The 18,685-nt window shown below is 33.9% G+C and overlaps 1 protein-coding gene across 1 annotated transcript in view; it reads right to left on the bottom strand.

Moving 5' to 3' along the window:
* Positions 1-1,492: 1,492 nt before the first annotated feature.
* The window catches only part of LOC114345097 (microfibril-associated glycoprotein 4-like), a 56,975-nt gene continuing 39,782 nt past the window's right edge, over positions 1,493-18,685 (bottom strand). Inside the window, exons 4-6 of the mRNA XM_050662371.1 lie at positions 15,061-15,282; positions 10,932-11,165; positions 1,493-2,620 (exon numbers count right to left, since the gene is read on the bottom strand). Coding sequence (XP_050518328.1) covers positions 2,451-2,620; positions 10,932-11,165; positions 15,061-15,282 — 626 coding nt within the window. The 3' untranslated portion in view covers positions 1,493-2,450. The remainder of the gene's footprint in view (positions 2,621-10,931; positions 11,166-15,060; positions 15,283-18,685) is intronic.

Consider the following 18,685-nt stretch of genomic DNA (forward strand, 5'->3'; position numbering starts at 1 on the left):
CAGACGTATATTATACATTTTAAAGTAGAAGATTTTAAAATGATATCGCCAATATTTATGAGTTGCGTTCCTGGGGACGACTTTACTAAAAGATAGTTCATTCGATTACATGAAATCAATCCCATCTCAAGAGTATCCGTCACAAAAAAATCGTAGCATGTGATCTGTCTTTAAAAAGACAACCAAATGCAACGATGACAGTAAAATTCTCGCGTTAGAGATCTCATAGTAAATCACGAGGGAAAACCAGGAAAAAACTTGATTAAAAACTTGATATCAAAGAAGGATATTGGATATGAGACTCAAGTGTATAGAAAACCAACACACACCAATAGGTATCTCAATTACAAATCAAATCACAACATCAACGTTAAAAAGGGAATCATTAAATCCTTATATGATAGAGCCAAAATTACTTGTTCTAACGAAAATTCATTTTTAGAAGAAAAACAATTGTTAACATCTGTTTTAATAAAAAATGATTATCCTTTATCGTTTATAAATAAGGAATTGTCAAGATTGGATCGAATGGAACAGAACAACTTAGAACGGGATCCTACAACATTCACAAGAAATAATACGAGGAAAATATCAATACCATATATAAAAGGACTATCCGAGAAACTTACCAACTTATACCACCTACCTTGCAAACATCCTGATAGAAAGAACCAAAACATACACACAAGAAATCGTTGGGGATTATAATACCGATTTAAACCGGGCCGCTCTGCTGCATATTGACCAAATATTCACATTAAAACAGATAATGGAAAAATGCTAGGAGTTTGATCGTGAGCTTCATCCGACGTTCATAGATTTTAAACAAGCATGTGATAGAGTAGACAGGGCTAGACTGTGGACATTGATGTAGGAACTTCAGTCAGTTTAATACGGATGAGTATGGAACGGTTACGATGTAAGGTGAGAGTTGGACAACAATACTCGAAGACATTCGAACTAAACAATGGATTAAAATAGGGAGTTGCACTGTGACCGCAACTCTTCAACCTAGCTCTGGAACAATAATCAGAAATTCAAGAATCGAAACGTGGACGATAACAAAGGCAAACCAAGATGAAGACTATGTGTTTGTAAACAAAAATCTTAAGGAAGACCTTTGTGCCTGTGCTTGATGAAGCAGCAGGACAATATAGGATACGAACTAACAAAGAGCTCAAAGAACTGTACACAGACGCCAACATCATAAAAGAAATAAAGTCTAGAAAACTTCAATGAGCAGGACCCCTCAGAAGACATTCTTACCAAAGGACAGTAAGGATAGTATGGGAAGAAATCCCAACTGAAAGAAGACGCCGTCACTCCGGTAGCGGGATAATATAGCAGCAGACCTGAAAGCTATGGGCGTGGAGAATTGGATAGAGGTTGCTCAAGACAGAGAAGAGTGAAGGCATGTTGTTAAGTCGGCTAAAATCCACGAAATTTTGTAACGCGACGGAGTAAGTAAGGTATTCTAATAATTGGGTTCTACTGTAGTTAAATTTTTATTCGAACTATTTATATATTAACATAATATTTATTGTGTAGTTTTGTCCATAAAGTAACGCATAAATTCATTATTTCTTAAACCGGCGGCATCCCGGAAAAATCCCAAAACCGGTCGGTATTTAGTTTTAATTTACGATTTTTTTGCATCTAATATCATACTAGTGACGACATCCATCTGGGATTAATGACGTAATCGATGATGTTTTTAAATGAGAATAGGGGTCATGTGATATCTCATTTGCAAGGGTATTCAATTCTCTATTTACTAATATAAACAATAACATAATTATTTATACAGTGTGTTCAAAAAATGGTTTGTAATTAAATTAATTGAGACAAAAAGAAGAATGTATGTAATTTACTTGATTCAAAATACGTTTAACTGTTGTCAGAAAACTAAAAACAAAAAATGTTTATTTGACAAATAAACATAGATTTTCGCTTAAATGAAATGTTCAATTTGCCAAGAGGCAGGTGGTTGCAGATTTAACATTGGATTTAAGTGAAAAGCAATATTTATTTGTGAAATTAACATTTTTTTTTAATTTCAAATTAACAGTAAAACGTATTTTGAATTAAGTAAATTACAGACATTCTTCTTTTTGTCTCAATTAATGTAATTAAATTTTTTTAACACCCTGTATAAATAGGTATGTTAATATTTATATTAGTGAATAGATAATTGAATACCATTTCAAGTTAACTGTCACATGACTCCTTAAAAATATCCTCGATTATGTCATCAAGCCCAGATGGATGACGTCACTAGTATGATATATATGCCTAAAAATTGTGAATTAAAAAAAGTCGACCCGTTTCGGGATTTTTTCGTGAAGTCGCCGGTTTACGAAATAATGAATTTATGCGTTACTTTATGAACGCACTGTATATTATAATTTAAACAAAAACATTAATGTAATGCTTTTTCGGGAAAACATGTTTTATTTTAAAATTGGTCGTATCATCATTCTTGATCCTGCCAAATTCTCATACGAATTTTTCAAAGCGTGCCAGCTTAGACCATGACCATTCTTTCCACCAGGGAGCACCACAGTCAAAAATTTCCCATTTAGATTGCTTTGATGACAATGCTCGTACCACCAAGCACCCTCTAAAATATATAAAACTTTGTTTAAACTGAATTTATAAATAATTACACTTTGTGGAATTTATGCAATTTACTATTCTAATAATTGAGAAATAAGTTACAATTTAAGTTGAAAAATGATTTTATTGATGTTTCGGCTTCCACTTCAAAGGTCGTTATCTAAATACAAATTATAAATATATTAAACAAATTTTGTTGCTTAGCCAAAAACAATCTTCTAATTATTTAATTTAATCTGACTCATTCATATTGGCAAGTCAGATATATATTATACCTTTTAAATTGGAAGACTTTAAAATGATATTGCCAATATTTATGAGTTGTGTTCCTGGGACTGCTTTCTAGAAAGATAGTTCGTTGATTACATGAAATCAACTTTAACTTAAGAATAACCGTCACAAAAATCATAGCATGCGATTTGTCTTGAATTTAAAAGACAAATACATGAAATGGTGACAGTAAAATTCTCGTGTTAGTAATTACATTGTAAATCTTGAGGAAAAATCAGGAAGAAACCTTATGATACTATTCGGACATGGTAAGTATTTGGTCTTGTTTTCACTTTACTCTCAAAACTAACACCAAATTCTGATTTTATATGTATGTTACTTTAAATTATAAATAACATTAATAATACATAGATATACTTAATATTAAAATAATACTAAATAAATAATACTAAAATATAATGGTAGGGGAGCCCAAGCAGGGATTTTTGCAGTTACTCGAGCGCGTCAGATTATCATATGGGGAGAAACGTGGTACCCTGCAGATGTACCTCTACCATATATTGACTGTTAACACAGGGGAGTTCCTTCAGTGGGATCGAAAAAAAATCTATCCTTAAAAATACTCGCAATTGTCAGATTAAGATAAGGTAAGAGCAAAAGAGTGTATATTTCAAAAATCTGACAATTTGAGCGGAGCGTACGAAAATGGGCGAGTCAAAAAGTTTCACAAAAAAAGCGAATATTTCGCGAAATAAACGCCAGATCGAAAAACTAAAACCTACGTGTTTAATATTTTTTAAAATCTATCGAAAGATACCAAACATGACCCCCCATGGAGAGGGGTGGGGGTAAATTTAAAATTTTGAATACAATTTCCGTGATATTTCGCAAAATAAACATCAGATCGAAAAATACGACACCCCACGAAGGTGGGATGGGGGTAACAGTAAAATCTTAAATATAAGCCCCATTTTTTATTGCAGATTTGGAGTCTTTGCATAAAAATAAGCAAATTTTATTCGAAACATTTTTTCGAATTATGGATAGATGGCGCTATAATCGGAAAAAACGATTGTTGGAAATGGAAAATTAAATTAAAAAGTGGGAAGTACCCGCTAAAATGGAAAATTTTACTTAACTTTTTTTGGTTTTAGGACCTAATAATCACACCCCAGTAGGTCCCCAAAGCGCTCGAGTCACTGCACATTTAGCATAATTTGCAACTCTACCATAAATAATGTACTATGAACATAGATTTCAATGGAAAGATTTAAGTGTAGTCCTGCAAAACGGATAGTAAAAAGAGGAAATTCAAAGAAGCGGCTCTAATTAAACTAAATTAAACCAATTGTGTCGTAAATTCCTCGGTAGAATGCAGTAGGTGGTGGTTACCCATATTAAAAGAGGAAGCCAGTAGCAAGAAAATACCTTGATTAGTAAGTCAATAACATATCGAGAATAATAGGAAATGGTTGAATGCTCGAATATATGAATTTTATAAGTCAAAAGGCAGATATCGAGCACTGAATTTATTAAATCTTGCCCAAGTATACTTTCGCTATCTAGAGCATGCTCAGGGGCATTTCGTCAAAAAAAGAAGGTATCCTCGAATGTCATTTAATTAAAATAAATAATTTGTTGGCAAACTTAAATTAACATCGAACTAAACACTGAACAAGGGACAAAACAGATAAATTAAAGTGCCAGTAGGTACTACATTTTGCAATATGGAGGCATAAAAATGTAGTACCTCCATGTTTCTGCCTCCATATTGCAAAATGTAGTACCTACTGGCACTTTAATTTATCTGTTTTTTCCCTTGTTCAGTGTTTAGTTAGATGTTAATTTAAGTTTGCCAACAAATTATTTATTTTATTTAAATGACATTCGAGGATACCTTCTTTTATTGACGAAATGCCCCTGAGGATGCTCTAGATAGCAAAAGTATACTTGGGCAAGATTTAATAAATTCAGTGCTCGATATATGCCTTTTGACTTTTAAAATTCATATCGAGAATAGTACACCATTGATATTTAATATTGTTTATATATTTATGTATTATATTTATAATTTAAAATAACATACATATAAAATAAGAATTTGGTATTAGTTTTGAGAGTAAACTGAATGTAAGACCAAATACTTACCATCTCGAGATGGTATCATGAGGTTTTTTCCTGGTTGTTCCTTGTAATTTACTATGGAATCACTAACACTGGAATTTTGCTGTCACCATTGCATGTGGTCATTTTTTTAAAAACAAATCATATGCTATGATTTTTGTGACGAATATTCTTGTTAAATTTGATTTTATGTAATCGAATATACTATTTTTCAATAAAGTAGTCCCAGGAACGCAACTCATAAATATTGGCAATATCATTTTAAAGTCTTTTAGGTATTTTAAGATGTATTAATATAGGTATGTCTGAAGCAACAAAGTTTGTACAGTTTATTAATATTTTGTATTTCGATAACGACCTCCGAATTGGAGGTCAAAATGTCAATAAACTCATCTTTCGACTTAAATTCTCAAATTATTTTTCAAATGAAATTGTCAAATTTTAAAACAAATTTCCGATTCTGATAATCGAATCCAAACTTCCTGCTTGAAAGCCAGATATCCCAACCACTAGACCATATTGGATATGAGTTATGGAGATAAATTAGTGCAGTCACTGAAGGTGGATATGAGCTATTACCTCCGATTTCGTTGAACCTCCATCGACTTGCACGAAAATTGGTGAGTGGTTAGAGGGTATCTCAAGGAACAAAGATGAGATGGTGCCAACTTGCGCTTTTACCCTGTGGGTGGATGACACCCCCTCTCGTAGGGGGGAATTGTTTTATTAAAAATGACCTCATAATTTGATAGAGGGACAAATTCTAAGCAAAATTTGTGATCAAAAGTTATTAAAACAAATTAAAACTTTTATAACTCAAAAACAATAAAATAATTCAAAAACTAAGTATAAGTTTTTTCAAAAAAGGTATTATTTCCAAAATTAAAGCTAATAAAAAATTAAATAAAATCCATACTAGAAAAAAAATTATATTTTTAACAGAAGTGAGTTATAGGTAATATAGGTAATTGAATGTACATTTTTTTCGGTGAGTGCCCAAATCTAAGTATTCAAGCTTACATAACGGGAAAATGATGCATTTTATAACATAAACTTATTAAACATTTGTCAAAGTACTTAGAACTATCTATCAAATGAGCCACCGAACAAGTTGTTAGCATTAAAATTTATGCTCCAAAAATTTTTCAAAATTCATCTTATAAAAATTTTTTCAAAAAATGTTATTTTTTTAATAACTCTGTCAATTTTTATGATATTAGGTTCTCCTAAAAAGAATTTGAAAGCTAATACCAAGTGATATTAAACTACGTTGAATTTAAGGTTAAATATCCCTGGTTACATGGTTCTCATAGCAAATATTAAGTTTTAAACGTTTCCATCTCGGTTATTTTTTACCCTAAAGAAATAGTAAAACAGGTAAAATATTTGATAAAAAAAAAGTTAAATTTGGTTATATATCATTTTTTTCGTGTATTGAGTATTTATGGAGTTATTATCAAAAGGAAATTAAAATTAGGATAATTTTAAAAATTCTGATTTTTTTAAATTATAACTTTTATTCAAACATATGCATTCTAAACCGGTCAAAATTGTTGAAATCATTACTTATCCTAATAAAAAAATATTTTTGTAAGGATTACTATAAATTTTAATTTTTCTGGAAATGGCGTATGTTTTATTTTTCACTTTCTCCTAAAAAATTCGAAAGGGTTCTTTTATTTTCATCATAACTTTCTTAATTTTAATGCTATTAACTTCTGGAGCTTGCTTAATAGGTATTCCGAAGTACTTTGACAAATATTTAATAAGTATACTTTATAAAATTTATCGTTTTCCCGTTATTGAAACCGAAAAAGTCGACAAAAATATACATTCAATTACCCATAACTCACTTTTAATTAATATTAGTTGAGTTATTGAAGTAAGGAGTTTATTCAATTTTTTATTATCTTCAATTTTGGTAACGACACCTTTTTTGATAAAGCTTACAGTTTTTGAGTTATACGAGAAAGGGTTAAAAGCGCAAGTTGGCACCATATCACCTTTGTTCCTTGAGGTATTCTCTAACTATTCATAAATTTTTTATGAAAATCGGTAGTTCAACGAAATATAAGGTGTAAACCTTCAGTGACTGCACTAAATATTTGACATAAAATTTAGTGCAACACTATTAAAAAAAAGTACATTTTTGTGCAAAGTAAGGAAAAGTGGGGAAATGGTGCGCTCTTAAGCAGTAATCGCTTCTGCTGTAAATTCTTTAGCTATCATAGAAAAATACAAAGTGCAAGCGCATGATATTAAAAAAAGAAAAGAAATGCCTTTCTTTGAGAAAAGCTTCCTCCAATTTTGTCTTCAATGGTGTGCTTGTAAGAATTTCCGATTGTTGCTTGTTACGAAATTTTCTTTTAAGTTCTGGTTTAACCGTTATCGCTGTTGGAGCAAAAGCGAAAAATGAATTTTCCTTAGATGTAAAAGGCTGAACATTTGTAATATCCAACATTGACTCATCAGTAAATTCATTTTGTTTAGACGTTGTAGAAGCCCCTGGTAGAAGCGACTTTTATTATAATTTCCTTTGCTGGTTTGCAAGAGTAAAATCATCCTCATTAAATTTATCGGGATCTAAAGGACATATTCCGGATGCACTAAAACCTGACACTACCTTCTCCATAATGACTACTTTCATAGATACTATATTTTTAACAGCTCAGCGACGTCACTTTCAGTAATTTTTTGATGGCCTGTTAGACAGACAAAGATCATATTCTCTATAAAGTGCATTCCTTGTCCTCAAAATTTATAATTTTTTGTACTAATTTTTTTTTAAAAATAGCTGAACGTCTGGAACATCTTCGAAATTAAGAACATTCTATTTGCATTCTCTTATTTGATTTCTTGAAAAATGTGTGTTTATTGTTCCGTATTTCGTACCAACTCTATATAAACCATCAATTGTTCTTGTATGATACCCAAAATATTTCGAGCGTGTCCTTTGGCTCTATCAAAGCTGAGGATAGGCACGTATTTTTACAGTTTTTCCAATCGAAATTGGAGGAAATTTCTTTTAATTAATTTTTCATAGCATTAGTCTGGGCATGAGGATCTTCAATCGCCTTTCCGTTATTTATTGTAATCTTTTCTGTCTGTGAACAACGCATACATGTAACTTTTCTTTCAAAACCTTCATAATATGCACCAAGCATACCACCTGATTACAAATCATGCACGTATGTGCATCAGAGCTCTCTTTTTGGCAAATACAACAAACCGTATCTGAAGAATTAACCTGAATTGTGAAGACTGAAATGGTTTTTGTACACACTTATGACTACTGAATGCCAGGAAGAGAATAGTACTTTTGAAGTGTGTAAAATATTTAATTCCTAGCTAAGCGTTTTCGGCTTATAAAACCATCTTCAGAGCTATGGCCAATAATTTCAAAATACCACTATGAAGAGAGAGAGATCCCATGTAAGATTGAAAAAAGACTTTGTTTTATGCAGTTTTGTATTGAATAAAAAAACTTTGTTCGACGTTTGTCGAGAAATATTCCGTTATTACTGTTTTTAATTGTCTCCATTCCTCCTCTGCAGTATCTTCCTCACTGTTTCCGTTGAGTTTTATTTGGAGAGTATTTTGATATTCATGTGTCTTTGTTGGACTTGAATCCTTCAACATTCCATTTTCTAAATTGGCTATTTCTCCCTTTTGCCACATTAGCGATTTTATGCCGCAATTTTTGCCCCCACAAGATAGTAATCTGAGTCTGAGTTCGCCCTGCGATACGTTCTGACATTAGTTATGTCTGTTGTCCATTCTTTTGAGATAAGGATGTAATCAATTTGATTGGCTTCATGGGTTCCTGGTATTTTCCATGTTCCTTTATGGATATCTTTTCTCTGGAAGTTAGTGCTGACAACTACATAATTATTTGCTGTTGCAAATTGTGCAACCCTAAGTCCATTTTTACTGGTTTCATTATGCAAACTATGCTTCCCAAATATGTTTACGAAAGTTTCTTCTTTCCCCAGCTTAGCATTAAAGTCGCCTAATGTTATAACAGCATCGTGTCTTTGGATTTTATCACATACTTCCTGAAATTCTCCATAGAATCTTTCAACCTCGTCTTCATCAACCTCTTCCATCGGTGCATATACATTAACCATTGTCACGTTATGCAGTTTACCTTTGAGTCTTATGTGCAAATTCTGTCTGATATTGGTGTAAATGCGATAATGTCTTTTCGCAATCTTTTAGTTACTATAAACCCTACTCCTCTTTAGCTAGTTAGTTTATTAAACCTAATCTAATAAATTACGACATTTGAATAGCTGATCGAGGTATGACTAGTCAACTCCCGATTTTATAAAATTAAATTTCGACCTTTGCCTGACCAACTTAGTCTCTCCTAGGTTTGACTAGTCACTTGCCTTACAGGTGCTGGCTGGTTCTCTACCGGTGCACATCCTGGCCAGGGAGAGAGTCCAAATGTACCGAAGGGGCAACGGGGCGATAGGTTCAGGGTCACTGGAGAGAGCTAGAAGTTTACAGTCGTGGCAGAGGGAATGGGCAGCCGAAGTCGGAAAGGCCGTCTGGATGAGATCCCTGATCCCGGATGTAGGGAGGTATTACGGATGTTGGCATCGGCGCGTCAACCACTACTTTACACAGTTTCTGACGGGGCATGAATTGTTTCGACAATATACCCACCGTATTGGGAAGACTAGGGACGATCTATGTCCCGAGTGTGGTGTGGCGGATGACGCGCGGCATGTCGTGTTCGTATGCCCTGCGTATCGCGCGGGGCGAAACCGAACTGCAGTTGGGCCTGGGATCTCCCCTAGGCGAGCCCCATGAGATGATCGATAGAGCTATCGACAGCAAACGAGAGTTTAAGCTGATCATTGCCTTCGTCACAAAGACAATAAAGCACAAAGAAGAAAAAGAGAGGCGGCTGCAAGTGGAATGACCGCTTTATGGGGGGTGGACCCTTTACATCCAAACCACACTGACTGCCTGTTTTTACGTACATATTTTACTCTTTCATAATTCTAGTTATTTATTTTATCGTATTTAATTTATTTAACAATTTCTTATTTTTCGGTTTTCCTATCTATGTGTTCTATCTTTTCTTTCTTCTCTGCCCCTTCTTTGTTTCTTTCCATTTTCTTTATGTTTTTTCTCTTCTCTTACTGTATCTCTGCTCTTTTCTTCTCTTTTTCCTCTTTTTTCACTCTCGTTTCTCCCTTTGTGTTATGTCTTGTATCGTTTTCTGGGGCAGTCAGTGGGGAAGGATCTTTTACATCCGACCTACACAGACTGTCCCATTTTAATTTCCGAATTGAATGGGTTGATGAGTAAGCGTGCATAGATGAAAGTATGAATGAGTGGAGTTGAATGAGAAAAAGTATGAAGGGGCGGACGAGAAAGAGTGCATAGATGAAAGTATGAACGACTGGAGTTGCTCGTAACTGCCAACTGACATCTTCTGGTTGTTTCCATCCGGGATTGGGGGCATCCCGGTCGCCCTACCTGCGCACGGGTTGCGCCAGACGATCGCTTTGCTGACCGGCCTGGTGCAGGGCGTGGGCGGGGTGTCGGTTGGCCCGGTGGCCAACTAATCCGTGGAATGCACGCTAGGAGTGCCAGAGGGGAGCTATGAGTAAGATCGACGAGTGAGATATGCTCGCTAAGAGCGGTCCCAGACCCGTCGGCTGAAGAAAAGAGGGGGTGGGTTTAGTCGGTAGGCGGCCCGTGATACAGATAGGACGGATTGAATCCGACACACCTGGGACACCTTCCCAGACGGTCTTGCGAAGATTCCCACCTCCCAAAAAAAATGTTTGACTAGTCAAAGACTGAAACTGTAATTTCTTTCGGGCTTTGACTAAGACCGTCAGTCAGACCTGAGGATTGCCTAGTCAAACCTAGAAGTGCCTGAAATTCCAGCTTTGACTATAACATATATAAAAACCTTTTGAAATATATGTATATCTTACCGAACTCTTGTGCACAACTTGTGGTGGTGCTATTATCCAGGTCCACATCGAGAGTTGAAAATTTTGCATATAGATGACGTGATAGAGAATCCCCCGCGTCACCTGAATATCCTCCAAGTTTATTCAGTTTGTATCCATCTTTTTCGTTGCTTATTGAGAACGAAGCGTATTGGGCGTAACTCTTCGTTTGGTCTGTATCAGTTAGTTCTACCAGAAGTTCGTTTCTTTCAAAAGCTAAAATGTAATAGAATCTTGCAAGTTATCAACGATTATCATGCACTAATAAAATACTTATAAATACGTATTTTAATGAAACACAGACTTACTCACAATCATTTAATAATACTTTGACGACCGGTTTCGATCTCTACACTATTCAGATCATCTTCAGGTCGGCGTTACAAGTAGTTAAATGATGCCGTTACAAGGGATGCGTTGCCAGTTCGTTGATAACATGTTTATACGTCCAACTTATGCTAATAGGATAGCTAGGTGAGGTACAGGGCAAGCAGACATGTTTCGTAGGTCAAAACATAGTAAATCTTTTGAAATTTGAATGGATCCTGAAGGAAGATGTGTGTTGAGAAACAGAGAATATTGTGTTAGAAATGAGAAAGACAACGTTCGAGTGGGTATGTTTTTATTGTAGCTAAGTAAAAACAGCTTTATTGTAGACATTTGTACTAATGTGAAGGTCTTTGCTCGTAGATGTTTTGAGATATGGTCAGAGATCAAAGTATGGAAAATGACAAATAGGAAAACTTTTAAAAAGTATTGTTCCCAGTCAAAGGACTAAGGGATGTCATATATTTAATATAATTGTAGGTGACTGACACTTTGAAATCTATGAAATGTAGAGGAATAAGAAAACTAATTAGATAAAAAGATAGATAAAAAAAAATTGTCAAAATAATATCGGTTGAAAAACTGTAAAAATTATAGGTGACCTGAAAAAGGTTGGGGCACACGTATTAACATGTTATCAACGAACTGGCAACGCATCCCTTGTAACGGCATCATTTAACTACTTGTAACGCCGACCTGAAGATGATCTGAATAGTGTAGAGATCGAAACCGGTCGTCAAAATATTATTAAATGATTGTGAGTAAGTCTGTGTTTCATTACTACATTTAATATGGACTCACATATGCAACCCATTCAATATTTATTTTACTAAGCTTATAAGTTGAATATATTATATTTAACATTTAAAACTATTAAAATAATAAAATAATTCTATGAATCAACATAATATGTTTACTAAAAATATTAGATAAAATTACTCATTATCACCATAATTGGCCCGATAATACTTTGTGGGCCTTTAACTGCTCGCAGAGAAGTCGCCACTCCCTTCGATTAGCAACTTTCCTACATCTTCTGACGGTTAAAATCTTACGGTCTTCTTCCTTATCGTCAAGCCATCTTCTACGTGGTTACCGTCCACCTCTTCTGCCCTTTGGGCTGGAGAATGTAACTTACTCATTATCTGACATTCTAGCAATATTTCCGACTATATCCCCAATAATATGTATGTCCAAGTAGTCTCCTGTCGTTCATCAAAAGTCCATGCTTATCTACTAGGCTTAAAAGACTAGATGTCACTTCTACTGAATAAGAGTATCATTGTCATTGACGTTCATTGCTGATGATTGATGATATTCCTGGATCCCGCGTATCAAAAAAAAGTTGATTAATAGCAAGCTGAAAATTTGTTAATAGCTTAACGCTCTCTAGTCGGACAAACTTTGATGTAGGTATGGGAACATTGGAACAGGGAAGTTTTAATTGTGGAACAGGTTAAAAATTTGAAACGTCCGACTACGAAAACGTCGTATGTATTTTGTGGGACAAAACTTCCAATTGATTTGTTACCCTTTCATTAAACTCTCATGCAAAAATTAGACTGGTATTTGTTATCAACTGGGCATTTTAATAAGTCCGACACGTATAGACGAGCGGCAGCAATCCCTAAAATTACGTTATACCGACCACGAAAATCAACTTTAAGGTGAATGACCAATTTTGGTGATTCTTAATATTTTCGAAATCGTTGAATCTGAATTTGAAAATTATGTTTATTTAAAATTGGTGGAACATGTTCAAAAATCAAATTTTATGCAAAAATGCGAAAAATCAATTCCTATGATTTTTCAACTTTACCTCGCTATATCTTTGGTAGCTGTAAATATTTCCTCTTGAAAATTTTACTGCGTGATTTTTTAAGTATTTAGATAATAACTAACTTTGTACAAAATGTTTATACAAATTAAAAGATAAGTTGTTAATTTTTAAACATTTTATCGTAAGATTTCGTTAGTTTCATATTTAGTTAAAAAAGTTAAGTGACCAACTTTATAGTTTATAATTTTATCCAACACAGCGATAAAGCATGATTCATGAAGAAGTTTTCTGGAAAATTTTAAGTCAACATAATATGCAATATAAAAAAGTTATCAGACTTTATAAACGAGCGGCACACCACAAAAAAAAACGCTTATTTCTCAAGATACTGTGTGGTGTGATGACCACGGTGAGTTGAATGGCTAATTTTGGTCATATTTTGTGTTTTTGATGGTGCTGAAAATGAAAATTAGATTTATTTTGAATTATACGTAGAGGAACATTGGAAAAATTGCAATTTTACCCTAAAGATCAAAAAATGAAATCACATTTTTTTGCGTTTCAGTTTAATATTTTTTTCTAGAAGTTTTATGGTATATATTTCTTACGTTTCTGAATATAATGGTACTTGTTTCAATCTTTCGATATCAATATATTAAAAGTTATAAATTGTTTAAAGCGAAAGGTGCATATTCCTGAATTGCAAAGTTCAATCGCAAAAGTTGAGTAGCAAAATTTGAAACTTAGCTTTTTAATCAAGTTCATCTTAAAACATAGGGTACAAAGAATAAAATGGTTTATAGAAAAAAATTATGCTACTTTTAATTTTAAGAAAAACGTGATTAATTTTTTATGGGGTAAAATTGCGATTTTGACAATGTTCCCCCATATAAAATTCAAAATAAACCGTATTTTCGTTTTCAGCACCATTAAAACCGTAAAGTAAGTTAAAAAGTTAGAAATTAGCCATTCACCACACCGTGGTTTTTTGTGGTGCGCCACTCGTCTATAGAGTCACATAACTTTTTTCCTATTGCATATTTTTACTTAAAATTTTCCAGAACACTTCATCACGAATTATGTTTTATTCCTGTGTTGGTTAAAATTATTAACTAAAAAGTTTGCCACTTAACTTTTTTAAATAAACGTGAAACTATCGAAATCTGACGGCAAAATATTTAAAAATTAACAACTCATATTTTAATACGTTTAAACGTTTTGAACAAGTCTCGTTGTCATCTAAATTCTCGAAAGATGGTACGGTAAAATTTTCAAAAGGAAATATTTACAGCAAGCAAAGATACAGTGAGGTAAAATTTAAAAATCATCAAAATTTATTTTTAGCATTTTTGCAAAAAATTTGAATTTTGAACATGTTCCACCAATTCTAGATAAAAATAAACTTCATTTATTCATTTCAGCGGTCTCTAAAATATAAATAATGACTAAAATTTGCCATTCACCTATCATGGTCGCTTTTTCTATTTCTAAGCCTCAAATTAGGGGTGTGCTGCTCGCCTAGTAGAACATGTCAAATCACAGGATTTATGTTGGTGATAAATACATAGTAGTCTGATTTTTACATGAGAGTTTATTAAAAGGGTAATAAATTAGTTGGAAGTTCTGTCCGACCCAATACATGGGAAGTTTTCGTAGTCTGACTTTCCAAATTTTTAACATGTTCCACAATTAAAACTTCTCCTGTTCCAGTGTTCTCGTACATCCTAGTTTTTCAGACGAGATACCGTTAAGCTATTAACAAATTTTTTAGCTTGCTATTAATCAACTTGGTATGCGGACACCAGGCCTCTGTAGTCTTACTACATCGCGTTACTCTTATTTAGTACCTCCTTCTTCATCTGGGCTTGATCACGCATAAATCCTGACCTTCATTGAGTGTAAAGCTGGAGTTTACTCTACTGCTATCTACATTGAAAAGAACCTGCACTCGGCAACCTTACGCTTTAATAGTTAAAGAGCAATTTAAAGCTAATACTGAATTACCTGTCATGTGGTGCATATTTTCCAACCCAATCCAAAATTCGCCCATAAGATCACCAAAACCAAATTTATAGTCTCTCCAAGGTAGATAAAAATCTTGGGATCCATCAAACCTCTTCTGAATATGAGTCCAACCACCCCCTTTAGTTTCCATATCGCACAACACAGCAAAAGGTTTATTACTTGTTTTAGGTTTGATTATGTACACATCTGACTTAGTTTTACCTGAAATAGTAATAATCTAATCAACATTTAAATTTTTTATAACCTCCTTCAGTTAAATGGGTCTAGGAAATTTGGTTGAGTCGACGGAAAATTAGTCGACAACATTTGGTCGACAAACAGTTGGTCGAATGCACAATTATTCATCGAATGTACAATAATTCATCGACGAACATTTGATCTAATGGATTTTTCGTCGACAAACTGATATTTATCTTTAGGATAAAGGTATTAATGGTGAAAACGACGGATTACTGGTTTTTATATTGTTAACCGGAATATTATATTATACATATCTGAATTTTTTTTTGGGGTTTTGTTAATTTTTTTTTCTAAATCTTAATTATTTTTAAATTTAATAAAAAAATTGGCTGCGGTGGGAGAGTATACAGCAGATATAAACTGATATTTTAATTAGTGGTGTTGTACCGTTCTTCTTTTTGGTGTCGGCGCACTTGCGAACGCAGCATTTCCGGACAAGTCAAATTGATCAAACATTAAAAATCAATAATCCTTCATTTGTCACCATTATTCCCTTTGGGCCTTTGTTGATGAAAAATCCATTCGATCAAATGGTCGTCGACGAGTTGTACATTCGATGAATTGTGCATTCGACCAACTGTTTGTCGACCAAATGTTGTCGACTAATTTTCCATCGACGAAGTGTTCTCGACCAAATTTCCGACACCGCAGTTAACTAGTAGGTACTTTATAATACAAGCAAAATATAACAATCGTTTAGGTAAATTTTAATCTAATTTGAAAAAAAAAATTAAATAAAAAAAAATAAATAGGAAAGTCATTCGTGGAGTCAGTTCTGATGCATGAGTGTGAGGTATGGACGTTAGGGACGTTAGGGACAGAGTCCAGAAGACGAATCAATGCAGTAGAAATGGACTACTTGCGCCGAAGTGCTGAAGTTTCGAGACAGGAGATAGAGTGTAACGAGGAAATCCGAAGACGAATGCACGTCCAAAACACTGCAGTGGATAGAATAAAGCGGAAGAGCTTAAAGTGGTTTGGTTACGTGTTTCGGATGGATGAACAGCGTTGGCCAAAAAAATTATTAAAGTGGAAACCCCAGGTAAGATGAAGAGGGGAAGACCCAGGCTATCCTGGAATGAAAATGTAAGAAAAGTTTTAGATTATACTCAAACTGAGCAGTTGACATGTATAATCCGATTATAATTATTGTTAATAAGTCAGCTTTTGTCAAACATTAATAACTATGGTCTACAGAAAACAGAATTGAAAGGATTTGTATATATGACATGAGTACGCTATGAGCCCAAAGGGCCAAAAAGAATATTGAAAATTACTTAAAACACCGCATAAATGAAGGCTATAACAATTACCAGTAAATGAAAACTCGATCTCAGAAAAGTTATAAATAGCCCAAAAATTATATTTTATGGTAAAATGGTATATATGTATGTTACCGGCCAAACCCGATTTCAGGACAAACTAGTTTGGCCTAGGCCAGAGTTTTATGTTTTCGTCTTTAATAGCACTATATTCTCCCAGTCGCCATCTCTGAGGCCTCTATCTATCATAGTTTTTTCTATGTAAGTTTCCCATCTTAGAGCAGGTCTTCTTCGCCGTCTTCCTCCCCGCGGGTCCCAGTTCGGTAATCTTTTCGGCCACCTGTGTTCCGGAATTCTTTGTACATGCCCGTACCATTTCAGGGCTCTACTTCTACTACCACATCTTTTTTGTAGTTGAGCATTCTACTTCTATTCAGTTTCATGTTTCCTCTGTTCTTATTCTATCCTACCTGGTGATTTGTAGACACCTTCTCATAAACTCCATTTTAACTGTTCGTATTTTATTTTGTATTATTGTTGTCACTGGCCATTCTTCCGCTCTTGTAGGGTAATATTCAGCACTATGCCCTGAAAAATCCTTTTTTGTTTTCTTTAGTTAGAGTGTTCTTCCATATCACTCCATGGAGTGCTTTCCTGGCTTGTTTTTTCCGTACTATTTTCATTTCTATATCTTTCATACAACTCGGTTCATACAATCTCGGTTTATTATTTACCCTAAATACTTAAAAGTCTTTCAACTCTTAATAGGGTCTTCTAAACTTACGTTGGAATCAGCAACCAATCTGGAATCAATTATTATCGACTATATTAAATTGGTTTAGGCTAGGCGAAACTAGTTTATCCTAATATAAAAACATACACTTCTGTATAATCTAGTTTGGCCTGAGTGTGCGTATTTATATATAAACTCGTTTTACCTAGGACAAATTAGGTTGGCCTACGCGCGATAGAAGAAACTAGTTTGGCCTAGGCCATACTAGATTATCCTAACGCGCTTAGGACAAACTAGTTTGTCCTGAAATCGGGTTTGGCCGGTAACATTTACACTCATCGGCACAAAATTCCGCCACTCAAAATTTTTAATTTAGTTCGACAATTTATAACTTTATTATTTGTACTCCGATTTTCAAGATTTTTGCATCAGTTTGTAGGTACAGGTATTGATATCGTGTGTTAATATTCCGATAACAAAAAAATTGTGTTATATAATATTATGTAATTATACGGGAGTGAATGGAAAAGTTGTATTTTCTCCTAATTTTAAGAAATTCTGTGGAAAAATTGATATTGTCTCATACTCCTTTCGTATTATGTCGGAGGCGTCGCTAAGATTTTATTTTTGGATTATCCGAATATCTCTTATCTTGTAAAAGCTGTAAACAAAAACGTTGCTTTGAAGGTTTATTTATTGAAAAATATCAAACACACAAAAATTAACAACAAAACACAAAATTAACAACAAAACAGAACAATTTAATAACGGATATGCATACCGGCCCTGGCAAGGTATGGTGAAGTTGTACTGATATTGTACTCCTAGTTTTTACTTAAAACAAGTGGTATTATTAAATAGTTTTTTAAAATTAAAGTGTTTATCTACTAGATACTACTACGTAAGTCATCTATACGTAATTATTACTTTATTATTGTGAAAAGAAAACGTCAAATAATAAATATACACCACCGTTCAATCATTTTGTGAGGTTAGCTAGCATGCGGTTGGTTTGTCACTTACCAGAGCCGGACTGAAGCTTTCGCCACCGCAGCTTAAAATGACCTCACACAATGTAAACACACCTTCCGATCTAACCAGTCCAGTAAATCAACGTTCGAATATCACAAACAGTTATGCATCAGCCGCTTCAAATTCTTTTCCGAGTAAGACCCAAGCAATTGTATTTAGTTGTATCGATAATTCTAAACTGCAGGATTATTTAATTCCGTTGGGCACAATAATCAACCCAAAAAATATTATTTTTTCATCTAGATTATCTCATAATAGAATCTGCATGTATTTAGCAAACAAAACCGTAGTAGATAATTTCATGCAATAACATGGCTCTATAGAAGTACTCGGCGAA

This window comes from Diabrotica virgifera, chromosome 9 (genome assembly GCF_917563875.1).
Source record: "Diabrotica virgifera virgifera chromosome 9, PGI_DIABVI_V3a".
Classification (NCBI taxonomy): Eukaryota; Metazoa; Arthropoda; class Insecta; order Coleoptera; family Chrysomelidae; genus Diabrotica; species Diabrotica virgifera.